The sequence below is a fragment of the Macadamia integrifolia genome, chromosome 13, assembly GCF_013358625.1.
Source record: "Macadamia integrifolia cultivar HAES 741 chromosome 13, SCU_Mint_v3, whole genome shotgun sequence".
Taxonomy (NCBI): Eukaryota; Viridiplantae; Streptophyta; class Magnoliopsida; order Proteales; family Proteaceae; genus Macadamia; species Macadamia integrifolia.
The window spans coordinates 7,222,634-7,247,942 of NC_056569.1; the positions used below are offsets into that span (position 1 = coordinate 7,222,634).

The 25,309-nt window shown below is 37.8% G+C and overlaps 1 protein-coding gene and 1 pseudogene across 1 annotated transcript in view; one reads left to right on the top strand and one right to left on the bottom strand.

The window, feature by feature from the left end:
* The first annotated feature begins 4,607 nt into the window (after window positions 1-4,607).
* LOC122059462 (transmembrane protein 33 homolog) overlaps window positions 4,608-25,309 on the top strand; it is a 33,747-nt gene continuing 13,045 nt past the window's right edge. The window contains exons 1-6 of the mRNA XM_042622255.1: window positions 4,608-4,992; window positions 6,202-6,316; window positions 6,627-6,727; window positions 24,613-24,738; window positions 24,840-24,960; window positions 25,091-25,175. Coding sequence (XP_042478189.1) covers window positions 4,819-4,992; window positions 6,202-6,316; window positions 6,627-6,727; window positions 24,613-24,738; window positions 24,840-24,960; window positions 25,091-25,175 — 722 coding nt within the window. The 5' untranslated portion in view covers window positions 4,608-4,818. The remainder of the gene's footprint in view (window positions 4,993-6,201; window positions 6,317-6,626; window positions 6,728-24,612; window positions 24,739-24,839; window positions 24,961-25,090; window positions 25,176-25,309) is intronic.
* On the bottom strand, window positions 19,343-20,023 carry LOC122059463 (annotated as a pseudogene).

Genomic DNA, 25,309 nt, shown 5'->3' on the forward strand with positions numbered 1-25,309 from the left:
GGCCAACAAGTGGGATTTTGATAGAATTCGGCCCTCAGCACGAATCTCACTCTTGGCATAAGATGTAATATACGTATGCGCCTTAAAATATGGCTTACGTACCTGCTTTATCCGTACATGGCCTTATGATAAGTGCATGTACACGGCTTGGGTATACCCGTCTCCTCTGGCACTGGCTCGGACTTGTCTGGCCAGCCGGTGTTTAAGGTCACCCTTGCCATCATTGTCCATAAGGAACCCGCTTTAACCCTCTTCGGTTCGGGTCCTGCATAAGTAAATCGGGTCAACCGTGAAATCAGGCCGGGTTTAAGAAGTAGGGTACTACATATATAGTGCATCAAAGAAGCAAAAACATGATTCTACTTTAGGAAAGCGAAAGCAAAAGCAAAGAAAGAGACCTTTTGCTAGGGGTGTCAATTCGTGGCCCGACCCGACTAAACCGATCGGGACCGACCGTTTATAAACCGACCCGACCCGGACCATTTATTAAACGTGTCGGGCTTGAGCCCGACCCGTTTATAAATGGTCGGTCTCGGTTTTGCTACTTGGACCGTCGGACGCCCGACCGAGACCGACCGAATAACGCCCGACCGAGACCGGCCTATTGTGCACCGACTTGGACCGACCCTTTAATGATTGTAGAATACCTATTTTACCCCCCAAATTAAAGAATAAAAACTAAAAAGTAAAGACATGTTCACATTTTAAATAATGGTTATATTTGGTATTATTTATTGATTTATTTTCATTTTTTTGGGCTTGCATGAGTGGGCCGGAATATAAGAGCACATTTTAAAGAGGGCCCGTTTAAAAACCGGTTAAAGCCCGTTTAACATTAAACATGTCCGTAGCCCGGTTAAGGCCCGACTAAAGCCCGATTAAGGTAGCCCGATTATAGCCCGAGACCGACCGACCGAATATAAAGTGTACCATGCCCTCAATAACTAAGCCCGATTAGTTAAATGGGCGGACACGGTGTAGCCTTTGAAAGTCTTCAAGCCCGATTAAGCCTGACCGAAACCGGACCGGCACGACCGGTTGACACCCCTACCTTTTGCATCCTAATTTGAAGTTATGCCTATCTTATCCTCCTTGGGAGAAATGATAAAGATTCGAATCAATACTTTAACTGCTACTTCGAGTGCAGGTGGATCTATGTCTGATGCTCTGAAGATATTAGATGAAATAGAGGAGCTATCTATGGAGAGTGACATGTACTTGGATGCAATGATGTTATTGGACAATTCTATTAAGACATTTTTTTTTTTTAAATGAATCCTTCTATTCTTTTTGCATGATTACAAAAAGTACTTGACCAAGAGGGACAATGCTTGAGTGTTTAAATATGTTTTTTGAATATTTTCTATGTCATTTAACTAGCACTATAAAATGGTTGATAGGATTATTAGGTTGGATAGTTTTGATATGGAAAAACCAATTATATATATATATATATATATTTTAATAAAAAACCATTGATTATAGTTGGATAGTGACACTTTATGACATTATGATTAAATGATTACTTAATGCAATTAAATATGCACTTGATCTTATATGATTATATTTTCTTTTTATTGCTTATCATATTGTCTTGTTTCACATTATATTGATCATTATTCAATGACTAAATATTGAATTATTTTTTTTGGGCAGATGATGACATTTTATGATCAAGAATTAGAAGCTATTCATGATGCTAAGGTATTTATTAGTATAGTGGTCTTGACTGAAAGTATCTTGGGTGAAGAAACTCCTCAAATTATGAGACATCGAGTTCACAAATGTCCATTCATGTGCCATACTTGGATTTTAGAGATATTACATCCCAATAAGCATCTTAGAAGAGTACGTAGCCTTTTTCAGATGTCTTGAGATCACTTTATAAGGTTAGTAGGTGTGTTGAAGGAAATGGAGTTAATAAAATATACTAATGATATCACCATAGATGAGCTATTGGCAATGAGTATTCTGATCATGGCTCATAATGTAAAGAATAATATTATTCAAAAAAGGTTTCTACATGCTGATGAAACCGTGAGTCGAGTTTTTCATAACATTTTACAAGCCCTTAATACTTATGCCAAAGAACTCATTCAACCACCATCTTATAATGAAATTCATGCTAAAATTCATAGGGGTAGGAGGCATCGTCCTTATTTTGACAGTTGCATAGGAGCAATTGATGGGACACCTATCATTGCATCCATCCCAATTGCTAAGTAAATTCCATATAGATCAAGAATGAAAAAAGAAACAATATAAAATGTGCTAGCTATGTGTGATTTTGATATTTGTTTTACCTTCATATGAGTGGGTTGGGAAGGAACAACCCATGACTCGAGTATTCTATGGGAAGCATTCCATTGACAATCTTTGAAATTTCGTCATCCTCCAGAAGGTAATTATTTAATTATTATTATGATTATTAAAAATATTATTTGATTAATTATATTTTTGATAGTTATTTTTTGGATAAATATTCATAACTATTTTACTTATGAATTGTGTGTATTTATAGGAAAGTATTAACTTATTGATCTCGGATTTTCAAATGTCCCTGAATACCTTGCCTCATTCAAAATGTGCGTTACCATCAACAAGATTATAATTACAAAAGCCCACAAGGGGTTAAAAAATGGTTTAATTATGCTCATTTTTCATTAAAGAGTATAATTGACAAATGTTTTGATGTATTGAAGAAACGGTTTCTTATGCTCAAGGCCATGCCTCCATATCAGTTTAAGACAGATTGAAATGGTAATTATTTGTGCAGCAGACAAAATTTTATCAGGAACCAACAAACAAATGATTGGTTGTTTGAAAAGTATGAATGTGAAGACTCAAGTAATATTAATAATAACTATGACAATGAGGAAAATACAAAGGGTTCCGACTTACCGTCCTTAATTACTGCTAAGTATTAACATGCATGGGGATAAGTTAAACAAAATATTACTAATATGATGAAACAAGATGCAACAGATTGATGTGGATCCATGTTTTTATAACTTGTTTACTTTTTGTACTTTTATGGATTTAAAAATAATTTGTATGATTTGTTGTAGGCACACCGTTTAGGAACCATAGGCATCGTCATTTGGACTAACTACGTGGAGGTGGTGAATTAGTTTAAGAATAATCAAAGTACTTGCCCATAGGAGATATATATATATATATATATATTTGTTGGATTTGAAATATTTGAGTAGATGTTTTATAAATTTTAATCTAGTGAAACAATGTCGTGATTAAGTGGTGGTGGCGCATCAATTAACTATCAACGTTAAAACTGAATGGATCTATAATCAACTTCTAACTTCCTGAGCCTCCCCTTATAGTTTTTCAATGAATTTCATTTTCTATTGTAAAACAAATGTAGACTTTGTTGAGAAGGAAACCCATTTAATCATGATATTATAATATGATTTTTAATTCAAATGTGTTTTCCTACATGATAAAATATAAAGCTCTTGGAAACTGTAGTCTATTACTAAATTTTAAGGATCGATTCCCATTTTCACATAGGATATTGAGTTGGTTTGAGCAATTAAAGAGTAGAGAAGAAGTAAGTAAAAAAGAATTTAAAAAAATAAGGGTAAAGAAATCTTTAAAAAAAAAAAAAAAGGCCTAGAAGGCAAAAAATGGATTTTTAAGAATGAGAATATAAATACCACACCAAACACAATTTCCATTCTAAAATCAAGAATGCATACCAACTTAAAGGTATTCCAAATGACGTTCTCATTCTAAGTTGAGAATGCATTCTCCATTTTGGAAATACATTAAAAAAATGCAACCCAAACACAACCTAAGCTAGACTTAACAGTTATATCACTTGGTTTAATTTTTGGGGTAAAGAATGTTACCTGTTTGCACTCTCTACATCTAGACACAAATGCTATGGAAAAATGCCCTTGCCCCTTTTGTTTTCACTGTGTCATGTGTCTTGGCATAGAAAGCACAAACTGGTAGCATTCTTTCTCCCAATTTTATTTTTTTGGTATATGGTTTGATGTGAGTTTCATCCGCGTCAAACATAAGGGTAGCGAGATGACCACCCCACCAAAATTGGATGCTCGGCACATGCTCCCACACCAACGTATGACCACGCAACTAGGTAGCATTCTCTCTCCCAGAAGTTAATATAAACTTTTTTTTTTTCCGATAATTTGATCACATCATATCTCACCCGAGGTTAAAATTCTAGTGTTGATGGAAACCAGCTAAGAGAGAGGTTTGATGGCAAGTATAAAGGGTCCAAGGGCTAAGGTTTCAGATCCTCTCTAGTGCCATTGTAGGCCCAACATGTATCTGACGACTGGGAGGATCTGGGAGGGTGTGTATCTGTGTGTTGAAATGCGACCATGTGTTAAAATACATGTCCTGATTCTCCCAGCCATCGAATGTACATTAGACCTCTAGTGGCACTGGATAGGATCGCTTGGATGAGTGTAGCTCGGACTGATCGCCTCAACCGGCCGGTCCGCATCTCTAATCAATAGACTATATGTTGTTTCGCGACTGGTATACAGCTCACGCGGTCCGATGCCGAAGATTGATTCCTCAAGGGTATGAGATTCCCCTATAAATATAGAATAATAAAAAAAAAAAGATCTATCTGAGCTGAAGAAACGATGACTGCTTCAATGTCCTTTCCTTGTTCATCATCTCAGACTCATTTGAACATCTAAGAAGAAGAGACTGTTGCAGACTTTCAATCGAAGCAAACCTCAGAGAAAAGGGAAGAGTAATCGGTCACTGATCGGTAAGCTACCTCAGAGAATAAGCAGTAATTTAGTCAGTGATCGGTAATAAATGGCGGAAGATCAAGATCCACAGCGGTTGAAGAAGATCGCCGCCGCCTCATATGACTACGATAACGATCCAAGATGGGCAGAATACTGGTCTAATATCCTTATCCCTCCTCACATGGCTTCTAGTCCTGATGTTGTTGAGTACTTCAAGCGCAAGTTCTACCAGCGTTACATTGTTAGTATTTTTTTTTTTTTTGGAGTTGTTTTTCTCTGTTTCTTTTAATAAAGATTTTCGTGAAATTATTAGAACTGAAGAATATGAGTTTCTTCTTGGTCTATGTCTTCTGTTATTTAGATTTTGACTGGCGTTTAGAGAATTTGATTCCTTTCGTTCTTTTTATGTTTTTCATTGAATTCGAGTCGAAGAACACGAAAATAGCCATTTTTAGCCAATAGACTGGAATCTTGGTGGGAAATCTTTAAAGTAGAATGCAGGAGGTTTTTGGAATAGTAATTGTATATTCTTTCTTTGCATGTTGGCTTCTTGGTATTTGTATTACGGTCGATGTCTTCAATTCTTTTATGTGTGCGTGGGGGGGGGGTGTTTAGGGCTGCCTTTATTGCTCCAAATTCTAAAATCCTCAGCATCTCTTCCAACTCTATTGTGTCACAGGTGATTGTTAACAGATAAACGTACTTGGAGAAATCCTGTTGACGCTATATTTCAATTTTCCTTGTTAAGGTGGAAAAGTATAGTGAAATAATCTGTGGCTTGTCTGATACAAATAGGATTTGGTCATGGGAGCACTCTTTGATTGGGTAGGAATTTTGTCATGTTTTATAGATGTTTGGTTGTATTCTCGGCCAATTAGGTAGTTCTTAGAGTTATGGAATTAGGGTACCTTTTGACAGTTAAATGAACAATCTAATGAACTCAACAAAACTATATCATACTACTTAGGATCTGCTATAAGAGTCCTGGTGCTCCATGGAGTGCCTTCTCTCCATAGAAGTTAGAAACATGAAATATTTTCTCACTTTCTCAATCTATGCTGTTTTCAGCATTTTCCTTGTTCATATTGAGCCTTCAACTTGCAGTACATCACTCTTTGCTGGTGCACTCATTGGTTTTCATTGTGCATGATTGAACCATTATGGTAAAAAACCCTCATCTTATAAATTAGTTATGCCAGTGGAAATTTTTTATCACACACATGTGGGTGCATGCACACATATACTAACACACTTATTCCTTTTATAAATTATCTTATTTATTAAGAGAGGAGAATAGAAAGTATGCATTGCAAGCTAGGCAAAGAAAAACAAGTGCTGTAAAATATTCTCAAAACCATAAGCGCGTTATTCATTGATTCTTGTATCCTTGTCTAAGTGCTCAACTCTAACCTTATGTCTTATACTGGTTGAATATCATTTATATGAGCAGGATCCTGATCTTGTGGTTGAGCCAATGTCTTCCAGCAGTTCTTCTCAGTCTACAAGACCATCTGCAACATCCTCAGCATCATCTGCAACTGAACAGGCAGGGCCGCGGAATGCAGGTATGAGAAAATTTTCAATCTTCTAATGCCAGGACCAGCATCTGAACATTAAGAAAGAACTGCATTTTTTTTTTCACGCTAGTAAGTTAAAAAAAAATAAAAATATTGCACATATTTTTATTGGGAAAAGCTTCTCTGGGCCACCAGGGCAAAGTACACTAGCACCTTTGTATCTATCTCTTACAACACCCTTTTTGTCGCACCTCCTTGGTGCACTTCTCTATGCTGCTTGCTCAGAGAACCCTCTCCCATTTATTTATTATTTGAGTTGTCAATTTTTTTGCTTAGTTCAGCCCAAATTCTGTTGTAGGTTCGACTACTAGGACATCAGGGGCATCAACTACAACAAGCACAAATCTGGGTTCTTTGCGCTGGGACCGACAAACCATACAATTTTCTGTCAATGCTTGGGTACAGTAAACAATTACATGTACTTAGTATTATGTTTTGGTTATATTGCACTTTTAATAATGTGTTTTGTTTATTGACAAATCTTTCATCACTTAAACATCTAAGGCATATGTCTCGTTGAGAGAGTATCCATTCCCCATCGGAAGTTTTGCCAAAACTTAGACTATTTGTAAGGTTAGAATTAAAAGACTGGTGATTACGTGGTTTTATCAATCGGAATATATAGTTTAATGAAGGATATGTGAGGTTGTCAGTGTAACTTTAAGTAAAAGGAATGTAAGGGAAATTTTTTTAATATGATGTCCATAATATTTGCCATTCATAGACTTTTGGAAACTAAAGAGGAAGTGAGAGAATATAAAAGCATAAACAGTTGTCTAGAGTGGTGAATTAAGCAGCAGCCAGTTTTTTTTTTTAAGGATGTCCATGCAGCTATCCCTTGTGGAGGAATTGCCAGATAGAATTATTCACGAGTGGATGCCTCCGCTTATTAGCAGCTCTCTTTAAGCTGAACTTTGATGGGTTTTCTTTGGGGAACTCAGGTTCCTCAGGAGTTTGACGTTTGTTATGAGATAATGCAGGGACTACATATCTTGTATACCCAGGTCCTATAAGTGAGGGTAATTGAATTTCTCTGAATTTATTTCCTCAGCCACAGGGTTGGACCTATGGATTAGAGGAGGTACTAGCTGGCAGCTACATATTGGTAAATGACTCGGTGAATGTGATCGGATGGTTTAGGAAGAATGGCTAGGGCCCTTGGAGATTTTCATACCTTGTTAGGCATATTTGTCGGTTGGGTGCTTCAGGTAATTTGTTGTTCTATTGGAGGCCCAGATCGGTCAATTCCGTCGCTGAAAAGTTGGTCAGACAAGGTTTTGTGAGGCCTCACATGGAGGCTGGGTGACTTTTATTTTCTTATGAGCCTTTTCATATAGTATTTGGGTCTTTTTCCCTTGATGTTGGTTTGATTTTATGCTATTTTGATTCCTTTCTATAAAATTTCTGTTTTTTTACCCTCTCCCACCCCCACCCCCACCCCCCAAAAGGAAAAGTTATCAACTTGAATAGAATGCAAGGTAGTTTTTTTTTCCCTGTAGAGAACCCAAATGTAAGTTGGTAGGCAGGAATCAGTCAAGAAACTTTATTTCATATATTTCTTGATGTTAAGCACCCCCCTAGTTTAAACTAAATTGTCGAAAGCTAATAGTGAATTTTATCAGAAATTAGGCAGAGTATGCTCTCTGGTATAGATTCACCTTGGACAGGGTGTTTTAGAACCATGGTATTATCACAGTGGTGCTGACAAAGGTATCCATGTAAAATGACTTCTCTTGGTTTCATTACTCAACCTCCATTCTCTGTTTCTTCAAACTTTATTTCATTTGGATATCCTAGCGAAGGGTTTAGAGCTTGGACTTGGGTCTTGGATTGGCCAATGCCTTTCCTGAGTCAACTTTTCTGAGTTTTGGCCAGGATTGACCAAAATGAAAATCAAAGGGAGTAAATAGGTGTATAACGCTCTCCTGTATAGCTTTAAAATTCAGGTCAGGACTGGTTGATGCGATTTGACTTGACCATAGTCCTAAGCTTTATGATCCTAATCCCATGAGTTTGTAATGTAAGACTACGATAGATAGACTAACCAAGCCTTCAACTGCAGGATTTTTTTAATTAGAAGAAAAACCATAAACCAGACCATTCAGCAGTAGAAATCAGATCAGAAAATTAGAACACAGGTCTAACGATCCCAACAGCAAGTATTCTCTTAGTCAGATCAAAGTACTGATAACACTTCAATTAGGTTCAAACCAACTGATTACCATCAACCACAGTCCAAAGAGCAAACAGAATTAGGAACAGGTCTTCCGATTTATGAATAAGCTACCACAGGTCATTAAGGCTCTGTATTGTAACGATTCTGTTTTTTAAAATTGATTCTGGGTCTAGCACACTTTTTTGTATTTCTATTTTTTTGGAGTGATTCTGCATCTTAAATGTTGTATGATAACCCAAAAAAAAAATGATTCTATAACCTGGAAGAAATAGAAACATGTATGGTTTGCACTTAACAGAATCGTTTATGTTAGAAACCAATGTTTACATAAAATGCCATCTTCTCCATGGGTGTCAAAGTTGTGATTTTTAAATAAAATCTGAGAATAGTCAACGGTCCATAAGAACATTAAGTAAAATGAAAATCCTCCATGTAGATGGGACCCAAGAACTCAAGAAGCTTCTGTTCTCTGCAACCTTTCTACATACCAAGTAAAATGAAAATGCAAGAATCCATGAAACCAGACCAAGCTTGTTTTAGGTGGTTCTCACACCCACACAGCCACACAAAGACAAATATACATACGCACAAACTAACAGGGTCCTTCTACCAAGTAGTGAATCTTCTTTGCCGACTTGACAGAAATGGCCAGATTAGGATGATTCATTTGAATTGGGTGGAATTCCATTTCCTTCATATCAAAAACTTTTAAGAGTGCGGAATGTGGGTATCCTTAAATCCATAGTTTGAATCCCATAGCTAACCATTATTATTTTGAAGTCAACACTACACTTCTCTTAACAACCCCCAATGGCAATCCAGATCTCTATCTCCGTTTTGTTACTTGGCAATCACTGATCAATTCCCTAACATTAGTTGTTGGTCACTGGTTTTCCTGTTGTATTACGAAAACAATCAATCCAAACATTTTACTTTCCAAAATAAGCCGAAACAGCATAGCTCAACACAGGCATTTGAAACTTTGACCTGGCTGGATCAACAAGGTAATCATCCAAAAAAAAAAAAAAAAAGGTTACCAGAGGGAGTGAAAGAGAGATAGGGAAAGAGATCGACCTACCTTGCCGATGGCAGATCTGCGTCATCTTCGTAGATGGTGGCTGCAACAAACTTAAATCCTGTTGGAACAACGAAATAAGTTGGAAACGAAGAAGAAAATCAGTAAAGAGAGAAAGAGAGAGAGACCTTCACCTCAGATCACTGATGACGGATCGACAGAGGCTCTGCGTTCTTGCTTCAGCTCCCTTCACGCTGCATATGCTTCGTATCTCTAGCCGTTGCAACTGTGAAAGAGGGCAATAGGGTTTTGCTTCACTTACCTTCACCTATTGTTATGTTTTGAGGGTAAAGTATGTGTTTGCCCCTCTTAACTTAAGTTACACAATTGGTTCGGCGCCTTTTGCTCAGAATCAATTCTGAAAATGAGAAGCACCACTTCTATGTTCCAAAAAAGGGGTGTCAAAACCTCAAAAGTATCCCGTTCATTTCAAAAAAATAAGAAATCGAACCAGGCTTACATTCAGTTTTTACCCCATTTCTGTTCCAAACAAATGGAAAAACAATAGAATCCATTTTTTAGATCGTTATAGTACAGAGCCTAAAAGACAAGAAAAAGTAGATTTTTAATAACTCAACAACCAGAGGTCAGAAGGGCCTCAAATCTGGATCGAGTTCCTCCTGGGATGAGTGGAGCCTCAGGTCAAAATCGCAGCCAAAACTGACCGTGGGATAGGCCTGTGCAGAAGTTGAATTTTCTTCACAAGAATGCCTATTGCTGGACAAAACTGAGAATAAGGACTGATATAAATACCCGTAACAGTAGGGCAGTAGTAGAGTCTTGAAGAAGAAAGAAAAAGAACACTTGAAGAAGAAGATCCTCCTAGGCTTCTCACCGCAAGGAGTCAATTGGATAAAACACCAATTCCATCAACCTCGATCAAACATAAGACAACTCTTCATGAAGAAGACAATAGCAGCAGTCATTAATTTGTTTATCAAAATCAAATTTTTTTTTAGGAGCCTCCTCTTTATTTATAATGTTGATGGGGGAGGGAATTACAAAATAGAAGGTTCCTCAAAAAGGAAACCAAATATTCTCTTAATACAATAGTTACCAAAAATTGAAATTAGAAACTGACTGAAATTAGAAACTTGTTGAAAAAGGAAACTAACTACTAATGACTTGACTCAACTAATAACTTTACTCCTAAGGAAACAAATATAACTTAAATCAAACCCAACTTAAAAAAGGAAACTAATGAAAAGGAAACAAATCAGTGAATCCCGTATGCAACCTTAGAACCCCTAGTTTAGGCCCATAAAAGTGGCCTATTACACTCAAAACACATGGGATCAAAGGCCCAACATGTATGGAACCCAACCTTAGGCCTATTCCTAATAAAACAAACCTAGTTTGGTGATTAATCTACATCAGTTTGTAATGTAATACTGTAATTAAATAATCAAAACGAAGCATTGTCTAACCGAATCGAATCCTAGAGAATATACACCAGAATAGAGATGTTTACATAAGTCAAATCGAGAACTCAGTTGGCCACTAAACTCAGGTCGACTTCAGGAAATAAGGGATAGAACACTTGCTGAAATTCTTATCTCGATTCAAGAGCTGGAGCAGAACTTATGAGTCAATCCTAGTAGCAATCAAAACAGTACCAAACATAATTGAATCCCAGATAATATAAAACCAGATTAGGGAGAAATCCCATAAGTCAAAATCAAGAACTTAGAGAGCCACTAAGCTCAGGTCAAGTTCAGCAAACAAGGGATAAAACACTTGCTGAAGTTCTTAACTCATTCCAAGGGCTGGATCAGAAGTTATGAGTCAATCCTAATAGCACTAGGAAAGGGATAATTTGACGGCCAGATTTCCTCGACCGTGATTTATGTAAACAGAAGACCAGAACTATAATGCCAAATCAAATCTGATATTATCAATCAGATTTTAGCACAATAACTAATGTAGAAAGAATTCAAGAATAACCAATTCGATGGGAGGATCACGATTCCATCAATGAATAGTAGCAATTTTACTAACCAGCACTTCAAAACAGTAAAATAGAACTGAGATTACAATAGAAATAGAGAAGAAAAGATAAGAAGAAGAAGAGGTAGGGAAGGGGCATAAGGAAATCTCTTTGAGACTCTGGTCTCTCACCGACTGCCTCTCACCATCAATTCATCTCACAGCCACTGCCTCTCACGGCTTCCAAGCCAAAGCTCTCTATTTTTTCTTCACTCCTTCCTTCCCTGTAGGCACTAAGCCCTTTGCATATATAGGGACTATAGTAATCCCTAGAAATAAATAACAATAAAAAGTTATCAATCAAGGCCCCCGCATAGACTGTGATACCTTGTACATTAATGGGTGGGGGGGAAATAGAAACTAAAGTTCGTCTCATAATCTCCCCACTGAAGCAGCTTGAGAAATTTCTCCTATCCTCCATGCATTCAGTCATCTGGCCTCTTAAAGGAAGCTCCATGCAATTAGGAAATTGATTTCCTAAAGAATCTCCAACAACTGCAATGCCTTCCAAAAAGTCCAGCTGGCATAGGCTTACTTGAACCTGGAAAGAATCTGAAATCCTCCTAAAAATCAGCAAAGAGATTGCCATTACTTCCCCAAACACTGCTGGTCGATATCCACCAATTCTGGAAATTATTCTGGGAGGTATCCTCCTTATATTAAGGCTGGTCCATGGATCATATCTTGGGCCCTTGGCTGTCCACTGCTGGCTCGATCGCTTCTTTGGAGTTTGGACAGAACTGATGGGCTGAATGTGGTTGAAGTTTTGAACCAAAAATTTGCTGGTTTGATGGTTCAGACTGGGCCAGATTGAACCTAATTTGATGCCCCCTTACTACATCAATAACCCAACAGAGGAATCAAATTGATACAGTAACCGGAAGTGCAGAAATTCAGAATCTGGATATAAAAGGCAGAACTGGAATGACAAAATAACTCCAGATCAGGGGGAATATCTGATTGAGTTATTCCTTTTAGGTTTTAGAACAACCTATCAAAGAATAGGATAATTTAATGGCCAGATTTCCTTAACTGTAATTCATGTAAAAACTCTTGCATATGAATTCCAGATTGGACCACGAATTGCAGAAAATTCAGAGAAGCACTTACTTGGTTAATGGAGAAGAAGATAAAGAGTAAAAGGGAAAGAGAAGGGTGCCTGGTGTCTGGTGATGTATGGTCACTCACCTGGGTCGAATAGGGCTTTTGGTGTCCCAAGGTAGTCCTCCAGTGATGGCTGTAATCAGAGCAGAAGGCAGACAAAACAACCAGCAACAATCCTGGGAAGAATAGGATTTCACAGGAACAATGGGAGAAAACCTGTGGTTGGCAGGTGGGCTCTCAGATGGCACTGAAACCTGGGTCGAGTGGCCCCTTAGTATCCTCAAGAAACGCCTAAAAGGGCTTCAAAAACTGGCTTCTGGATTGGGTGTTCTAGAGGAAGTCGACTAGGGCCAAAACCCTGATTCTGGAAGAAATCGATTGGCTGATTTGAGTTGATCTTGATTCTTGATCTCTATCAGTAGCTGGTCGTCAAGGCTTCAAAATACCACAATCATGCACTCAAATCACTCTTTTAGAATGATCAAATAAAGAGAAACAAGAACAAGGTGGGATAGATGTGGGTGGGATGGACTTTCTCAGTCATGGGTTTGTCACCCACAACTATCTCAGCTGTTGAAGCATCTTTTCTCAGGAATCAAAGAGCAACAGTAGTTGTAATGTTATTCATTTATTAAGTGTCAATTGGTTACAGCAACACCTCCTTGTATAGTAAAGGTTAGAGGCTAAAACATAGAAACAATCCCAAAAAGGCCAAAATGGAGACAAGCACAAATTAGAAACTAGTTTGACTTAAGTAATAAACGACTAAAAACTACTGAGTGTACACTAAGAAAATAACAAAGGACAATATAAGATCCTTCTAGAAGAGAGTAACTCCACACTCGAACTTGTAATTTGATTGGTCAAACCACAAGAAGACAAAAGACAGCAGCAAAGGGAGATCCCAGGAGAGCAAAAGGAAACTTTTGAAGGCTGCTGTTGGCTGGATCGATGGCTACATGGAAGGCTTCTATAAGGCACCAACTGAAGACCAAAATACTGCAGAAATTAGGGTAGAATAGCTGGTTCAATGGTCTACTGCCGAGGACCAGAACTGGACAAAATTGGGCCAGCTTTGGGCTGGCTCGATTAGCTAAGGCTGGCTGCTTGGGGCTGGTTTCTTCCTTCTTCTTTAATGCAGTGCAGCATGTGCATATACATCACCTGGACTTCCCACTACAAGTTGTTTGAATGAATCAAACACCTAGCAGCCTTGATCAAACACAAGGTTCTTCACGTAGGAATATAGAGCAGCAAAAGCTTTTCATTAATCAAAGTCCTTATACGATGCTAGGCCCCTTTACAAATTTATATAGAAAACTCAAAAACAGACACACACTAAAAAGGAAAAGCCTAAGCCAATCGGTAACTAATTAAGTAACATAAACTGATTAGAAAACTGATATAATAAAGAAACCTTACTCAAAATAGGACTGGACTTGTAAAACCTAGTCCAGCCTAACAAAAACACTTGGTGACAGATAAAATAAAGAAATTAAAGCACTTAAGTAATCCCGTATGCCTAGCCTCTGCCCTATTGTAGGTCCATTTAAGTGATCCATTACAAAGAAAGCCCATTAGACTAAAGGCCCAACACGTATATAACCCAACCCAAAGCTTATTTATAATAAAATAAGCACATTTTGATGATTTTGCATCAATTCTCCTAGACTTAAAAAATTTGACTTTGAATTTTTGACTGATGAGATGGAAACATGTGATTAGCTTTGATCATTCCCAAACAAAACTCTGGCGATGTAGGGACGTTAGGAATAAACTCGTCAACCTTGCGAGTTTTCTCTTCAAAGTAGTGAGGTGGAATCACAAACTCAATAAATTATCCAATGGTAAGAATAGCATCTAGGATGATAGCTTCATGTGGAATGTATTCGAAGTCTTCCTTATTCATGACTTCATCTGGTACTACTTCTTTAACCGTGTTTTCATCAACTTTTGTTATGCAATTCTCCGCATCAGCAATCGTTGGTTGTTGGTCATGTCTTAAAGTCTGCAAGGATTACCTCTTTGTTGTCACTGCAAGCTTATTTGATTTCTTCATCTTGATCTTCAAATGTAGGCTCGAGTCAAGGATTGAGATCTCAATTTTGGACCTGGTTTTGGTCAAGCCTGAGGTTCGACCCTGGCTTCCCTGGTTTCGTTTTGGCCAAGGACTAGAACCTAGACAACTAGAAGATTTTGTTCGGTTTCAACCGAGATTTAGTTCTTGAAGTAAAGGAAAATCTTCTACCTTGCGTAGAACTTGATTTCCCCTTGAATCTTAAATCCTCTATGATTGCTATCTCCTTACCTTCTCAATCCAAATCAAGCTTGTGACAATATCAAGGCATTAAGGATTGCAGAAGCAATAGATGAGAAGAAGAAAAAAAAGAAAGAAGAAGAAAGAACAATAGTCTACTCACATTGTGGGTGATTGGATATATTTATACTAAAAATATGATAGCTTACACCATGCTCCACCGAATTAACTTAAATCTCACCCCTAATACCCAAAACACCCCTCACTAACATAAAGATAACACAGAGCACGATATAAAGCAAGACACTTTAACACTCCACCTCAAGATGGAGCATAGACATCACCCATTCCCAACTTGGAACATCCTTGTAAAAATACATTTTGAAACAAGGCTTTGGTAAACAAATCGCTAAGTTGATTATGAGAATTGACAAGTAGAGTGGAGATCAAATTTTTCATCACAACATCCTGAACAAAATGATAATCTACTTTAATATGCTTCATCCTTATATGAATACCTGGGTTGTAAGCAATGTAAATGAAAATGGCCATTTAGTTATCAAAAACATCTCCATTGGCTTCTTGACTGAATGACAAAGCTCCTGAACAAAAGACCAATGATGTAGATCGAGCTGTCAAAATGAGAGTTCAATGCTGGCCCAATTCTGGTTCAGATCTGGTTCAGTTTCGTACATCGAACCAGCCTTATTTTTCTTCAATCGGATCAGCCAATCTGTTGTTACTGTTCACGCATGTACTGTTCACGTGAACAGTACCGTGGGGTCTAATATTGACAGCTGGTTTCAGAAAGATGCTTCCAACACTTGTTTGAATATTAGATATTAGTTTCTATTTTTATTTCTTTGTTTTATCTTGGCAAGCAAGCTTTGTAACTTGGGAAGATTTGTTTCCTTTTTTAGTTAGTTTCTATTTTCTTATTGAGCAAGTTAATCTAGCTAGTTCTTTACCCAAAAAAAAAAAAGTTAGTCTGGTTAGTTTCCTATTTTGTTGGTCAAAGAAGTTTCTATTTTGTAACTTAGGTTATTTTCCTTTTTATCATTAGTTGTTAGTTTCTAATTTACTCTTACTTGGTTAGCAAGTTAGAAGGTTTTATTTTCAGCATTAGTTTCCTTTTTTATTATGTCTTTGTGTTCAAGCAATGGAAGGCTATTTAAAGCCCATCAATTTTAATGAGAAGACAGATTTGAGTGAAAAAAAATAAGATGGCTTATGCTGTTGTACTGTGGGATGCAGTTGGGTCAGATGCCCATTCCCTTAATTCTTCTTCCACCCTTCTCAACCCTCTATCAAATTCTGTTTTCATTTATTTATTTATTCTTTCTGAGTGCTAAATATCCGTCCAATACCAGCTTGAAGACCACTTGCACGGCTGTTTCATTATTACTGTTGCTGTAACCTAATTTTCTGGGCAGCAATGTTACTGCTATAAATTCCTGATTATTGAGTCATTCGACCTCATCTTTTGAAGGCTTCATTGCGTTCATACCAGGGTCCTTCAACTCAAATTTGAAGACCACCCAAGGCCTATAGCTGCTGCTACTGCAGAATATCCATTAAGTTTCCTTCTTCATTCCTTGAGCATAAATTTCCAACCAGCCATCAGTTGAGGCTCATCTTTTAGGACTTGTTGACCCATCTAGGACCTTCATCTACTCCAAGTTTCAACTCCATCTAAGCTACGGTTTGTGATCGTAGTTTTACATTAACCAAAGCTACATCAACTCAGCTACAGTGTGAGCCATAGCTCGAAACTCAGATTCAACACTCTATCATGCCATATTAGTTTGTCTCTTACTCTTGCATGTAAAAAAGATATCGCCAAAGAAGGTGCAATAGCCTGTAATGGAGAGTCGGTCACTATCACCACCAGCCCAATCAGTATCAGAATAACCAACAATACCAATGCGACCATAAAGGTGATAAATAAGGCTTTCCCTGGAGCACTTGTAAGGTATCTCAATATACGAAAAACTATCTCCCAATGAACTTGCGTAGGTATCTACATGAACTGACTAATCACACCAACAACAAAGGAGATGTCGGGTCGGGTAACAGTAAGATATATAAGTTTGTTGACAAGTCTCCGATACTGATGTTTATCTTCAAACACCTTATCATCAAATGCTTCAAGCTTGAGATGAGGGTCCACAGGGGTATCTGTAGGCGTACAAGCTCTCATTCATACTTCTTTGCTCAGAAGTTAGCTGCTGTAAGCCTGTAACATCTCAAACACCATAGCCATAGGATCAAGTGGGTCTAGAGTTCTTGAACTATTCTCTGCCATAACTCTGATATCACTTAATGTAATAATGTAACTGAATAATTAAAACAGTACCAAACAGAATCGAATCCCACATAATGTAAAACCAGATTAGGGAGAAATCATGTAAGTCAAAATCAAGAAATTGCACTAAAATCAGGTTGAGTTCAGAAAACAAGAGATAGAACACTTGCTGAAATTCTTAACTTGATCCAAGGGCTGGATCAGAAGTTATGAGTCAATCATAGTAGCATTAGGAAGGGGTATTTCAGTCAAATCACAGATCAGGTTGATAAACAGAAGACCAGAACTGTAATACCCAATCCAATCTGATATTAGCAATTAGATTTTAGCATCAATAACCCAGTAGAGTAATCGAATCGATACAGTAATCGGAAGTGCAGAAATTCAGAATCTGGATATAAAGGGCAGAATTGGAATAATAAATTAACTTCAGATCAGCAGGTCATATCAGGGAGAGTCCCTGATTGAGTTCTTTTAGGTTTTAGAGCAACCTATCAAAAGATTAGGATAATTTGACGGCCAGATTTCCTTAACCATAGTTCATGTAGAAAAACCATTGCATATGAATTGCAGATTAGACAAGGAATTGCAGAAAATTCAGAGGCACTTAGTTGGTTAATGGAGAAGAAGATAAGAATAAGGGAAAGAGAAGGGCACTCGGGCTTCCCATTGCAAGGTGTTTGGATGGATCAAATACCAACCAGCCTTGATCAAACACAAGGTTCTTCACACTGGAAGAGAGCAGCAAAGAGTTTTTCATTAATCAAAATTTGAGTACAATTCTAGGCCCCCTTACAAACTTATATAGAATACTCAAATATTAAAAAGGAAATGCCTAACCCAGTCGTTAACTAATTTGGTAACATAAACTGACTATGATGCAGAAATATAAAGAAAACTGACTCAAAACAAGACTGGACATATTAATCCTAATCCAGCCTAATTAACAAGCTTAATAACAATTAAAATAAGGGTAATTTACAGCGCCACCCCCTAGAGAATGCCACTATTATAGAAGCACCCCCTGTTTAATACCAAATTGCATTCAGACCCCCTGCCGTCAGTCTTTGTTAAGTGATGCTATGAAATGATTTTTTAACCCTTTTAAGTAAAATATATATCTCTATCCCATTTTACATTGACCCATAATTACCGTTCTCTCATTCTCTCATTCTCTCATTCTCCCCTTCTCCCTAACTGCGAGATCTGCTCCATCCGTTGTTGCTCCTTTTCTCTCCCAATGAAACTCAGTGCTATGAAAAAAAATATATATTCAAAGGAATACCAACATGGGGTGATTTCATGTAAATCTAGGAAGATTATCTAGCATCCATTAATTTCATACGATTTAACACTTTTGAGTATCTGCATCCATTCGCCTTTTAAGAAAATCTAGAAAGGAAGATTATCTACATCCATTAATTTCCAATCTTTGAATTTAAACTATGAAAGCAAGCTAGAAATCGAGCTCAAAACAACCGCTAGGCACACCAACTCGAGTTCAGATTTAATGGAGTCGATCACCTCGAACTCTCTCAGCGAATTTGCATGTGCTGCTGTTTTCTTGCCCACAGAGGTTGTATTATCTAGCATCCATTAATTTCATACGATTTAACCCTTTTGAGTATCTGCAGCCATTTGCCTTTTAAGAAAATCTAGAAAGGAAGATTATCTGCATCCATTAATTTCCAATCTTTGAATTTAGACTATGAAAGCAAGCTAGAAATCGAGCTGGGTGGGTGGGTAACCAGAACAACCGCTAGGCACACCAACTCGAGTTCAAATTTAATGGAGTCGATCACATCGAACCCTCTCAGAAAATTTGAATGTGCTGCCGTTATCTCACCCACAGAGGTTGCTGTATCATCTAGCAGCATTGATGGATGAGAGAGTATTGAGACAGTATGAGACTTTCTCTTTTTTAGCATACATGGAGTAGCATTCCAAAGATATTCAGGATCTAAACATCATACAAGTTCACCAACTGAAACAAGATGAACAAGTTAATAAGAAAAAAGGAAAGATACAAGTCCTTAAAAGGACCAATTATATACTCTCTGCAGAAAATAAGGTGACTTTGATTAGTTTCAGTTGTATGTCTATCTGCAAAACTTTGTCCTCACTCGTACCAATTAATTGATAATTTTGGTCCCGGCCTAAATAAATTCCACTACATTCTGCTTCTTCATGCATTGGTCATGTTGAACTGGAATCTGGACAGCTTCTGTGGGATGGTGGAGATAACCTGCCCATATCTCTGAACGTTATCATAGAGCTCAAACAGGGGACAGCTAACAGTTTCAAGTTTTTTGGAACTGCAAAGTAATCCCTCTCGGACAGCAACACACTCCCTGATCTGCCAATCTGGTTGAAGGGCTGTACAATTAGTGGGAAGTTTGCTAGAGAGTTTCCGTTTCAAGTCCTCAATTTCATTGTCTCCGGGCTTTAGACGCCCACCAGGAAGCTTGCAAAAGGTGTTTCCAATTTAGAAGCAGTATACGAGGATGGTTATGCTCCTGAACCAGAAGAATTGCTTCATGCATGCCTTCTTTCATGTAGTTGATTTTCATTCGAGCAAGACGATCTTCCGAAAGTATAGCTAGAGAGAGGGTAAGTATTCACTATCGTCGTCGTACTCGAAACCATCTTTCTCAGTCCCTCCCTGTGCTGCTTTCTCCTCCAGAGTTCACAAGCAAGGAAGCTACAAGATTGGCGAGGGTATCTCTTCTCATTTTTGGGTCAAGCTGGCTTGGTGAGTATGGGAAGTGTATCAATATCATGTTGTCACTCGTCCTACTGTCAGTCTCCCATTGCCACTCACTGTCGGTCTGTAGCAGTGAAGTTTTGGAGTTAGGGTTTCAGACGATTTGGGGTTGGGGTGTGTGAGGGTAATATCGGTACTTCGACATTTTGAAGGGTAATATGGTATTTAGGAAAAAAGAAGCTGCTGATGTTAGCATTTGAGGTATATTCTGTAACAGAGATTGATGGTAGAGGGTTTGAATGCAATTTGGTATTAAACAAGGGGTGTTTCTATAATAGTGGCATTCTCTAGGGGGTGGCACTGTAAATTACACTTAAAATAAAGACAACTAACTAACTAATCTCATATACCTAGCCTCTACCCATATTATAGGCCCATCTACAAAAAACCCATTGGACTAAAGGCTCAAGTTATATATAACCCAATCCAAAAAATCTTATTTCTATAATATAAGCCCATTTAGATGATTTATATGCATCAGTTTGTTGATGGCATTGCTTCTCTAATACCTCCGAAATGCATACTTGACCCATTTTGGAGTTTGTTAATGGCATTGCTTGATTACCTTTGAAATGTTAACCCATTTTGGAGCATATACTCCACAAATCCCTTTCTTTTCCATCACAAGAGAGTTCATTGGTACTGTTGTGGCCCTGATTATTTGACCTGTTTATCTGGCTTCCTTCATGTACAACAAACTCAGCCTTTCTCAACTTAATGGGGTCAGCTGCATGGATCCATACAAAATAAAATAGAAAACCAAACAGAAAAGGGGAAGGAAGATATGCAAAGATGAGCCTTGCCCTCCAATAGGCTCTATCCGAGGTCACACTTGGGACAAGGCTGGGACTATGCATGTCATTCCTCACCACTTCTCCTATGGTCATTTTAAGTCTGCCCCTAGCTCTTTTGCTCTTTTAATCTGAATCAGATCGCTCATCCTTAAAGGACGCCCTCAGACTTTCTTTGAACATGGCCATACCACCTCAAACGAATTTTGGGAAGCTTGTTGTTGATCGAGGCAACTCCCAGATCAATTCTAATACGCTCATTCCTTACTTTATCTTTCTTAGTTTTCCCGCACATCCATATTAACATCCTCATCTCAGCTACACAGCTTCTCCATATAAATATTCTTAACTCCCAACATTTCTCCCCATACATCATGGCTGGCTACACAACAATCCTATAGTATTTTCCCTTGAGCTTTAAAGGGATACGCCGGTCACACAACACTCCAAACGCACCTCTCCACTTCATCATAGCACTTTAATTCTCTATAAGCATCATCCTCAATGTCACCTTCTTTATTTATGATTGACCCCAGATATCTAAAATAATCACTTTGTGGAATCTCTCTCCCCTAAATTTTCAACATTTAATTATCCATCATAAAATGGCTAAAAGTTACACATCACATACTCCATCTTTGATCTAATAATCTTAAACCCTCTTATTTTCAAGGCTGATCTTCATACTCCAACTTAGCGTTAATCCCTACTTTAGTCTTATCCACTAAAACAATGTCATCTGCAAAGAGTATACACCAGGAGATCTCATCCAGAATGCTTGTAGTTAACTCATCCATGATAAGCACAAATAAATAGGGGCTTAAGGCTAATACTTAAGTAACCCAATCATAATTGGAAATTCCTTGCCTTGACCACGCTTTCATACTTGTCCTTAATTATATTTGCCTATGTACTCGACAACTCTCCCTTAACTAGGGACATGCCGGATTAAATTTCGAGAAACTATGTTATATGCTTTTTCCAAGTCAATAAAGACCATGTGGAGATCCTTATTGTGGGCTCTATAACTTTCTATGGGCCTCCTCAGTGGGTAGATAGCCTCTTTTGTAGATCTACCTGGCATAAATCTAAATTGGCTCTTCGAGATCTTAATTTTTTTTTCTTAGGCGGGCTTCAATAACCTTCTCTTATAGTTTCATATATGAATTGTTAGTTTTATACTTCTATAATTATTGCAGCTCTGAATATCCCCTTTATTTGTAAACTGGGACTACAATGCTTCTCATCCAATCAACTGGCATCTTCCTTGTGTTCAAAATCCTATTAAGCAATTTGGTTGACCAATCAGCCCCACATCCTCCTAGGGCTTTCCACACTTCTATTGGGATCTTATCTGGGCCTGGTTTTTCCAGTTTTCATCTTTCTCAAGGCTTCTTTAACTTTTTCCACACTAACCTTTCGTACATATCTATGATGTGTGGCCTCTTGTTAGATAACTTAATCTTCCAGGTCATTTCTACTCAGGCTATCTCCATTTAGTAGGGCATAAATTTACTCATCCCATTTCTTCATGATGTCCTCGTCCTTTACCAATACTCTTCCATCATCATCTTTGATACATCTCACCTGGTCAAAGTCTCTACTTTTCCTTTTTCTCACTTTAGCTATCTTATATATACCTTTTCCCCCTTCTTTTGTGTTTAGGTTAGTATAAAGATTCTCAAATTTCTTCGTCCTAGCCATCCCCACAATCTTCGTAGCTTTGTTTCGGGCAACATAATAATTCTTTTTATCTTCTAAATCTTTAGTCCTTTACCATGTCTTTAGACAAACTTTATTGGTTTTAATAGCTGCTTGGACTTCTTCATCCTACCACCACGTCTCTCTAGGGGTCTGACGACTACCCTTCACTTCCCCTAGAACTTCTCTGATCACCCTCTTAATACAAGTCATCATCTCGTTCCACATCACATTGGTGTCGCCATCGTAGTTCCACTTTCCTTGGTTGACCACATTATCAATAAATGTATTTAGGGGCTCACCTTTTAATCTCCACCACCTCATCTTAGGGTACATAGGTTCCCTCTTCCCACACTTTTGTGCACTAAGACAAATCTAGGACTGCTAGTCTATGTTGGGTGGTTAGACTCTCCCTAGGTATTACTTTACAATCCTTACACAACCTTATGTCTTCCCTTCTTGTTAGGAATAAATTTATTTAATTGGTATAGGTCCCACTTTTGTATGTACTAAGTGCTCTTCCCTTTTAGCGAAGAAGGTGTTCACAATGGGAAGATCAAAGCTACCGCAAAGTCTAGGATTGGGGCCCCCTCCTCGTTCCTCTCCCCAACCCTATAGCCACCATGGACACCTTCATATCTCGATGATCCCTCTCGACATGTTTGTTCAAGTCACCTCCAATAATAATCGATTCATCCTGATTAAGACTCTGCATTAAATCATCAATTTGATCCCAAAATTGATACTTGATACTTTCATCCAATACTACTTGGGATGCATAAGCGGAGATGATATTGGCAACCTCTTTCTCCAACACCAGTTTGATGGATATAATTCTATTTCCCGTTCTTTTGACTTCCACTGCATCATTCATTAGATCTTTCTCCACTATAATGCATACTCCACTTCTATTACTTTGATCTCCCGCATACGAAAGTTTGAAGTCATGTAGCGTCTTAGCTTTGCTACCCTTCCAACTAGTCTCTTGAATGCATGCAATATTAATCTGTCTTCTCCTCATAATATCAACCAGCTCCAAGCTCTTCCTCGTTAAGGAGTCAATGTTCTAGGATGCTAATCTAATCCTATACTTATGGGCTGTAATCTTACCTCTCACTTGCCCTTGACTATTTACCACTGCATTTCAGTATCTATACAGCGTGTCGCTTACGGGGTGACGCCCTAGCAAAAAGAAGCTGAAAAGACGTGAAATCGAAAGAAAATGAGGTCATAAAACAAAAGGATCCATGCAAAAATTCAATGGGGAGATATATTAGAGTGCCGGATTTCTACCTGACGCACCACTATAAGAAAATAGAAATATAATAGATAAGTATGTACAGAAGGGCAGAGAGAAAGGATGGCTTAAAGCTTCAGAAACACTTTTCACGCACAGAATAGGTGCACACTCAAATAACACAAAGTATAGGGATGGTGAAGCAATGCATATTATCTAAACAAATAAGGATGTTCGGCTTCCTTAATGTACTATCATGGACAATATGAAGGGCTTGTTTCTCCTGCAGAGAAAGAATCCATTGTAATGTCTATGAAAGTCTTTCAGGTGCTTTCTACTCGTTAGTTGTCATTTTCAAGATATGTGGTTCACCTTTCAAAATTTACTCCACATTCTTATAGTTTTCCATATACCCTCCCAGAACCCTGCTTAAGTGCGGGAAGCCTTTGTGCACTAGGTAACGGCCTTTATTTTATATTTTTTTTTTTTTAGGGGAAGGGGCTGTACTTACTCTGTCCATGCCAACAGACATAACATGCTTCCCAGATCTATCAAAATGGATTTAATTTTGAGATAATCTTTGCAGTAGTGCTGAAAGTGTTTGCATTTAATAACATTTAAGCTCAACAGATAAGGGAGATCTATTTTGAATTGAGTGGTATGAAATAAAAAGGTTATGAATGAGAAACCCATGCTACTTAAACGGATCAAAGAGGACTAGGATACCATACAGTTTTCTCAGAACTTGTACTGGTCCTCTGTAGCTTCCTCGTATTTGTAGAGCAAATCATTCCTGGAAATATGAGGTTTATATTTTGCAAGCTTTGCTGCTCATATTATCACCTTTTAACTTTCCTAATGCAGTTTTATCTTCTTGCTTTCTTGTAGGTATTTATCGTTGCTTTGCTTGCAATCTTTCCCCTTGCACCTAGAAATCTTTCAAACAGAGCATATCGCTTGTCCTTTATGGGAACTGCATGTTCTTCTCTGTATTCTTTGTACTCATTATATGGGGTAATGTCACCATTATGACCCATCCTATCCTCTTTGTGATGTTCCACATTTTCTTTACTATTGATTTTCATGTATAACACGAGACAATTCTTTTATTTCAGAAACCTAGGGCATGGAATCTTCAGGCTCTCCAAGTATGGTTTCAGTCGGTTATTCCAAGCAAGGATTTTATGTACTTTCTTTACTGTCTTACGTTTGTGACCTCCCCTCTTCAACTGAAATGTAAGCATCTGTTGGCCTGGAATTGCTTAATAGTAATGTATTTCAGTCCTGATGTTCTTAAATTGATCTGATATCTTGATTCATGCCTCTTATCATATCTACTGTCTACTAATGGCAAGCTGCATTGCAGTTGCTTTGATACCTGTGCTTTGCCGAGTGCTTGAAAATGTTGCGAAATTTCTAAGGCGAAATTTTGGCCGTTCCTCTTTATACAGGTAACATTATGAGCAATCGGGCCTTTAATCAAGTGAATTTTATTGCTTAAATAGTCAGTCTACCAGTTGCTGTTGAAATAATTAATTTTTTAATGATTTATCAAGCCTATTGATTTATATCTTTTATGCTTACA